We start from the raw sequence: 7,137 nt of genomic DNA on the forward strand, positions 1-7,137 counted from the left end.
ATGGTATATGGAGGGGATTATAATCAATGTAATGAAACAAGTTATATGAACTGTTGAATGTGAAACTGATGATGTGCCCTGTAAACTCTCACTCAATCCACAATAAAAACCTTAAATTAAAAATTAAAAAAAAAAGTTAAGCTAGAAAACTCTTCGGTTTTAAGAATACTTTAGGGGATATTTTTGATTTAGAATTTGAAGATTGTCTCAGGGAAATAGCTTTGATGGTGTATTCAGCTTTCAGGGCTTCAGAAATACTGCAGTTTCTCCTTTCCAATCAAAAGTCTTCTATAAAATCTTTGATCAGAATGTTCAGTAATAATTTGTTTTTGCTGTTAAGAGCCTCTGCATCAGTTCCGACCTATAATGACCCTGTATAGGGTTTCCGAGAAGCGGCTGATGGATTTGAACTGCAGAACTTGTCTTTCTAACTGACTTTGCAGTCCAGTACTTTATTCTGCAGTGCCACTCAGACACTTGAAGCTTCTTTTGCATTGATTGCAAGGATGTTCAAATGTTCATGGAGGCAATTAGTCACGCAGTCCATATTCTCCTCCTGTACATGACTTCCCTTCTTTTGTTGCTTCAGGCAAATATAGCCCAATTGTCATGGCTTGGATGGCCCTTTAATAGCTTTTAAGACGCCAAGTGCTATGCAATGAGCTAGAAGGTAGAACTAACTGGGATATGCCATGAAATTATGACCCTAAACGTCCATGCAAAGGAGTCAAAACTCATAAATTCTTTGGTTGCACTTAGCAGCATCAGCAGCTCTTCTTTTGTGTTGTTGTAAATATTATCTACCACACACCTTTTGCCAATTCATCTTTTTTACAGGTGTACAACTTAACAACAATGATGAAAATGGACTGTGTTAGGCTACCTCTAACCAATGTTAATTATCTGTCACCTTTAACCCTTCTTCCCACTCCTAGTAAACACTAATAACCTTTGGTCTCTATACACTTGCCTGTTCTTGTATTTTTTACAGAAGTGAGGTCTTTTAATATCTGTCCTTATATAACTGACTTAATTAACTCAGTACATGTCTTCAAGCCCCATCCATATTGTAGCATGTATCAAGTCTTTGTTTTTCATACGGACTCAGTCGTATGATTGATATATTCCATTATATCTTTGTGGCACACTTTATCCATTCATCTACTGATGGACATTTAGGTGGTTTCTTCTTTTTTACTATAGTGAATGGTGCTACAGTGAACGCTGATGTACAAGTATTTGTTTGAATCTGTTTTTAAGTTTCTTAAGTATATTTCTAGAAGTGAGATTGCTAGGTACTATGGTATTGCTACTTTTAATTTTTTGTGGGAACTGCCACACTGCTTTCCATTACTGTTACAGCACTAACACTTTTTTTTTTTTTTTTTTTTAATTTTCTGTTTTTTTCCTTTAAAATCTTAGACAGCCTAGTGTGAGAGAAATGGTATCTCATTGTGGTTTTGATTTGCAAAGTAGAAGAGGGGGAAAGAGTAATCACTCTAGCTAGCCACACTGACAACAGTGAAATTATAGGTAAGCTTGACAACAGCAGAAAAAAATAGAAAACTATACAGAAACTAACATAAATATAGAAAAAGTAGAGTAATTTGAAGCCTTTTAGAGTAGAAGCAATAGTGTTAAATATTCAATTGCTCCTGAGATCATGGTTTTAGAGCTACCACAACAAAGATAACAAATAATACTGTAGTAAATATGTTGGCATATTCTCTGGACAAAAAGCAATCCAGCTAGTGAAAGGGGAAAAAAAATTATTAAAATTTCAGCTACTATAAATATCTAGCGCTTTAGAATTAACAATTTTCCAAGTACTGTTGCTTAAGTACAATATTTAAATTATTGGCTTTTGTATTGAAAAGTACATGTCTACAAATGACTCATTAAAGATCTGATAGGAAGATGTGTGTCTCAAAGAGAAGGATGGTGAATTCTTTAATTACAATACTACTGTCCTTTGTATTTGGTTAATGAAGACAAATTAGCAGCCTAATTGAAAGATCTGTGTATAGATAAAAGAGAAATGAAGTTAATTGTTAGGGCAGGGTCTGGATTCTGCAGAGAAAGATTTATCTAAACTGAAACAGAGACTATGGAAACAGTTCCCCTAGCTTCCTTCTTGTTATCCTTGACCTAGGGCCTAAGCCATCATCTTTTGATCAAATAGCAAGGCTCATGTCCCTTAGGAAACCAACCCCAAAGGATGAACTTCTGGAGAAACCATGTAACTAAAAAGTAAAAGGGCAACAAATCTGAACTATATTATTGCCTCTGAAACCTGTTCATAATAACAGAAGCTTGGCATTAAGTCTATGATAAAGGAGAAGAGGTGGACTATCTAATAAGTTTGATATTTTGTCTCATACTCATACAGAAGCATATGTCATTTCTGTTGACATGCAGCTAGAATTTTTCCAGGTCCTTCTCATGAAAACCCTTTAGTTAATGTTTGGCACTGTATTTCCAGACTAGTAAGATAGTTTATGACTTTATTTATTATTGAAAATTAATTTGAAAAATAGTTTAACAATCATTCCATTTCCTAAAATTATTATAATTCAAAGAAAAATTACCTTTAAGACTGCTTTGAACCTCTAAAGCTATATCGAGAGCATTAAAAGGCAGAACTGGTTCGTTGGCAATTTGCAAAATCACTTCTCCAGAAAGCTGAAAGAAAAAGAAAAAAGGAAGTTTATTTTTATTTTGTATTTTTTCTCATTATTTCATATAATCTTATACATCAGAGGGAAAAAAAACAGAGGGAGCAAATACAATTTTATAAAATCTTTTCTTTAAAATCCCCTTTAAATTTTATTTTCCATTAAAAAAAACCCTCAATCTTTCCATGTCTCAGAGTAGAAGAAATATAATAGTGTGATCCTTTTATAAGCTAAAATGTTAAGCTATAACTTATTTTTTAGAAAAAGTTGTATAAATTTTAAAATAATTCCTTATGAAAGAGCTCAGAATGACACATAAAAGAAACAAAGTGTGCCATAGAGTTGGTTCCTTAGAGAAGAAAAACTTATAATCAGTGTTTGGTTACTAGACTCAATAAAATTCTAGACTAAATGGATAATCAACTTGCTTCATTTAAAAAATGAAGTAACCTAAAAAAAAAAAAAAAAATCCCTCCAAAATCTCAGGTGCTATTTTTCTTACTGCTTTACTATATTCTTAACTATTTCACCAAAGTTTAAAAACACTAAAACCATTTATAAATCTTTCTGTTCAATGTTAACATTGAATTTCACAAATACAGTCTTAATAGCATCCCCGATATTTATACATGGGATATTCATACTTGCATATACTCACTTACTTCCTACTGCAAAATTGTGTTAGAAAACCAACATACGCATTACAGATGAACCAGCATCTGCTTAATGTACTGAACAAGTCATATGCAGTCATAGACTTTTCAAAGGAACTTAAGGCTAGCATCACTGTCTTTGCTATCTCTTCCTCTTTCTCTCTCTTAAATGGTATTTAATATTTACCTAAGCTTAATGAATTCCCCTACGTATCTTGTAGTACTGAAATTAGTTCACTGGAAAATGGGACTGTGCTGATGGTATTAATACGCTACAAAATATGGTTAGTGATGAACGTATTTTCTTGTGAAACTACACAGGGGAAATTAGCACACTAATTCAAGACTGTACAGAATATATAAAAGATAACTTATAAGGAAAATATGATGCTAAATATCCAAATCTACATATTTAACTAGGGCCAAATTTCATTTAACATTTTAAAGTTGTGTTTCCAGCAATTGTTTTGGACAATTCATACCATGATAAAACAGTCAAGCAACTTGATTATCTATATTCTTGAGAAAAATTCATTCCCCAGAATCAAAAAAGAAAAAGAATCATCTTTGATGGACTTTGATTCCTATGAAGAATTTTTCTCCCAAATGCAGCAACCACCGCTTACTCAGTGCCTATGGTTTCTTTGAAAATTTCATTCCCCAGCATTATGATCACAAAACCCCAGAGAAGCTGTCTGTTTCTTGTACTGATTATGCTGGGTCTCAGAAGAAAGCATTATCTGTAATAGTCTGATAGGAATCCCTTTCTACTCCACCCCACTCATCTAAAGTATGCAAGGAAAATTGATATTTGGAAGTAAGCTATTTGTAAAAAGAAAATTTTAAAAGATTAAGAAACATTGTGTTTCTTTTTTCCAATTTGCACTAGATAATAGAATTACAGAACAAACATGTTTTGTTTACATTTCTGGAATCTGGAAACACACATTACAAAAGATTAAAATGAAATACAGGAGAGAGACGAAACGCTGCTTCTCTGTGTACTACTGGAGAAAGTTGGTGTTTTGTTTTTTTTTTTGTTTATCTGTTTCCTTTTTTCTCTTTTCTTTCTTTCTTTTTATTTATTTATTTATTTTTGAGTGACTTGGCTGCTCTAACAATTGGAATGTAAGCCAGACACCTTGCTATTACTTTCAAAGAGAACCTGGCAACAAAGATTGGGACTTGCAAGGCATGTGACTATGTAGAATGCTTAGACTAAATCAGTTCTTTTTTACCGCTTCCGAAGTAAAAGGGAGACTTATCTATTCCTTGCCAGGGAGCATGAAGAGATGAGTCATACTGGATACTCATCCAACCCAATCTGGAATTCAGCCCTCCTCAGGCCCATCTCAGTAACAACCCCCTACATTTATATAATGCCTCATTCATCTCAAAGTGCTTTATACATACTTATCTCACTTCGTTACAGAAGCACTAGTGGTGCTTGGTTAAGCACTTGGCTGCTAACCAAAAGGACACAGGTTGGAGCTGCTCCAAGGTAGTAAGATGAAACTTCATGCTCCCATAAAAATTTATAGCCTTGGAAACTCTACACAGAGTCACTATGAGTTAATGGTTGATGTTGTTGTGATGTGCCGTGGAGTCGGTTCCGACTCATAGTGATCCTACACAGGGTTTACAAGGCTGTAAATCTTTATGGGAGCAGAAAGCTTCATCTTTCTCCCATGGAACAGCTGGTAGTTTTGAACTGCTGACCGTGAGGTTTGCAGCCCGATTGGTAATCACTACGCTACCAGAGCTTCTTCTGAGATGATGGTAGTGGGTTTTAATTGTTGCTGTTTTTGTTTTTTGTTCACTAAACACATTGAGACTTCTCTCATAGAGAACATATAATTAACAACTGTTGTTGTTAAGTGCCATTAAGTCTGTTCCAACCAGTAGTGACCCTATATAGTATTACCAAGGAGCGAATGGTGAGCTTGAACCTTGTGGTTCAAACCGACTTTATAGTACAGCGTATTAACCCACAGTGCCACAACTGTAGTGAGATAATAACAATGTTGTTTTTGTTGTTAAGTACTGTCTGACTCACAGCAACTCTGTATAGAGTTTCTAAGGAAAGGCTGATGAGTGTGAAACTCTAACCTTTTGGTTAGTAACCCAGTGTTTATGGGACAGCACCACACCAGAACTCTAATTTATTGAGCATCTACAAGCTCTGCTAGTGTAGTGGTTACAAATCGGGCTGCTAACCTCAAGCCTGGCAGTTTGAAACTACCAACAGTTCCATGGGAGGAAGATGAGGCGGTCTGCTCCCATAAAGATTTGTAGCCTTGGAAACCCTGTGTATGGTCACTATGAGTTGGAACTGACTCCATGATACTTAACAACAACAACACAAGCTGTTAGATGCTTTTCAGAAGTTTTTTTTTTGTTTTGTTTTGTTTTTTTTACCTCTTTTTCTTTATTTCTCACAACACAACAAGCCAGATTTCTTTACATTTATATTATAAAGAAACCGAGACTCACAGAGAGTTTGGAACTTGCTCAAGTCAACATATACAAGTATGATTTGAAGCCTTATGCTCTTTCTTTTTTCTTAGAACGTAAAATTTTAGCCATGATCAGGCAAAATGCAATTTTACTGGTTACTTGTAGAGAGCTAAAGCTAAGTTGCAAATCTCTTTATTTCTTGTCCTCTGCTTCCACTATATAACAGAGTTTTACAGTGAAAAATCTATGCTTCTTGTAATGTTATCAAGTATTTACCAAAATGTATCAAAAACTCTGGGTGGCTATATTTGGTTCCTTCTGACACATAACATCAGAAACTCAAGAGCCACTCAATTTCTGGAAAATTAGTAGACTTCTGTTAAATGGCATTATAGGAACCCCACAAGCACACAATCTACCTCAAGATCCCCATATCATTGTTCCCTCATTAATCTTATTAGAGCATCTTACTCCTGATCAGAGGATGAGGGGCAACTTTTTTTGAAAGGAAAAAAAAATGTTTTATAAGAACAAAAATGTTGAAAAAGTAAAAGGATTTTTACAGTGAAAAATTAATGAATATCACTTTCAAAGACTTACTTTCTTACTAAATGCTATTGATTTTCCTAGAATTAGTGGTCTCATTGGTGTTAGTTAAGATCAGACTGTCAAAAGATAATAACTACACATAGAGATTTTTACATTTTAAGGGTAATAAAGGAAAATTATGGTTATTACATTAATTTTTTCCTTTTAATCTGAAATAGATTTAGCTTTATTTAAAGGTTTAAACAAGTATTTTAAGAATGTTAGTTAAGGAGAAAAGTATATAGATAAAATATGTGTAGTTGCTGTTGTTGTGAAGAGACATCAAGTCTATTCCAACAAATAGTGACCCTGTACAGCGTTTCCAAGGAGCAACTGGTGGGTGTGAACCACCAATCTTGCCATTAGCAGTCCAGTACTTATCCATAGTGCCACACCAGGACTCCTATGTTACAGAATATATAGAGCCCTGTGTCCCACTGTAGGATAAGCACTCGGTCACAAGGTTGGTTTGAACTGTATCATCAGTGATTAAAACTCATCAGGCACTCCTTGGAAATACTATGCAGGGTCACTGACAGTCAGAATCAACTTGATGGCACTTAGCAACAACAACCACAGAACCACAGATATATACACTTGTGTGTCTGTGTGTGTATATATATATATGTTGTTAAGTGCCATCGAGTCGGTTCCGACCCATAGCGACCCTGTAACAGGGTTTCCGAGGGTGTAAATCTTTACGGGAGTAGAAAGCCTTATCTTTCTCCTGCGGAGCGGCTGGTAGTTTCGAACCGCTGACCTTA

General features: G+C 34.9%; 1 protein-coding gene across 1 annotated transcript in view; it reads right to left on the minus strand.

The window, feature by feature from the left end:
- NAALADL2 (N-acetylated alpha-linked acidic dipeptidase-like 2) overlaps positions 1–7,137 on the minus strand; it is a 1,210,105-nt gene that overhangs the window by 122,790 nt on the left and 1,080,178 nt on the right. Inside the window, exon 12 of the mRNA XM_006867720.1 lies at positions 2,589–2,682. Within this exon, the coding sequence (XP_006867782.1) occupies positions 2,589–2,682 (94 nt within the window). The remainder of the gene's footprint in view (positions 1–2,588; positions 2,683–7,137) is intronic.

Source organism: Chrysochloris asiatica, unplaced genomic scaffold (genome assembly GCF_000296735.1).
Source record: "Chrysochloris asiatica unplaced genomic scaffold, ChrAsi1.0 scaffold00108, whole genome shotgun sequence".
Lineage (NCBI taxonomy): Eukaryota > Metazoa > Chordata > Mammalia > Afrosoricida > Chrysochloridae > Chrysochloris > Chrysochloris asiatica.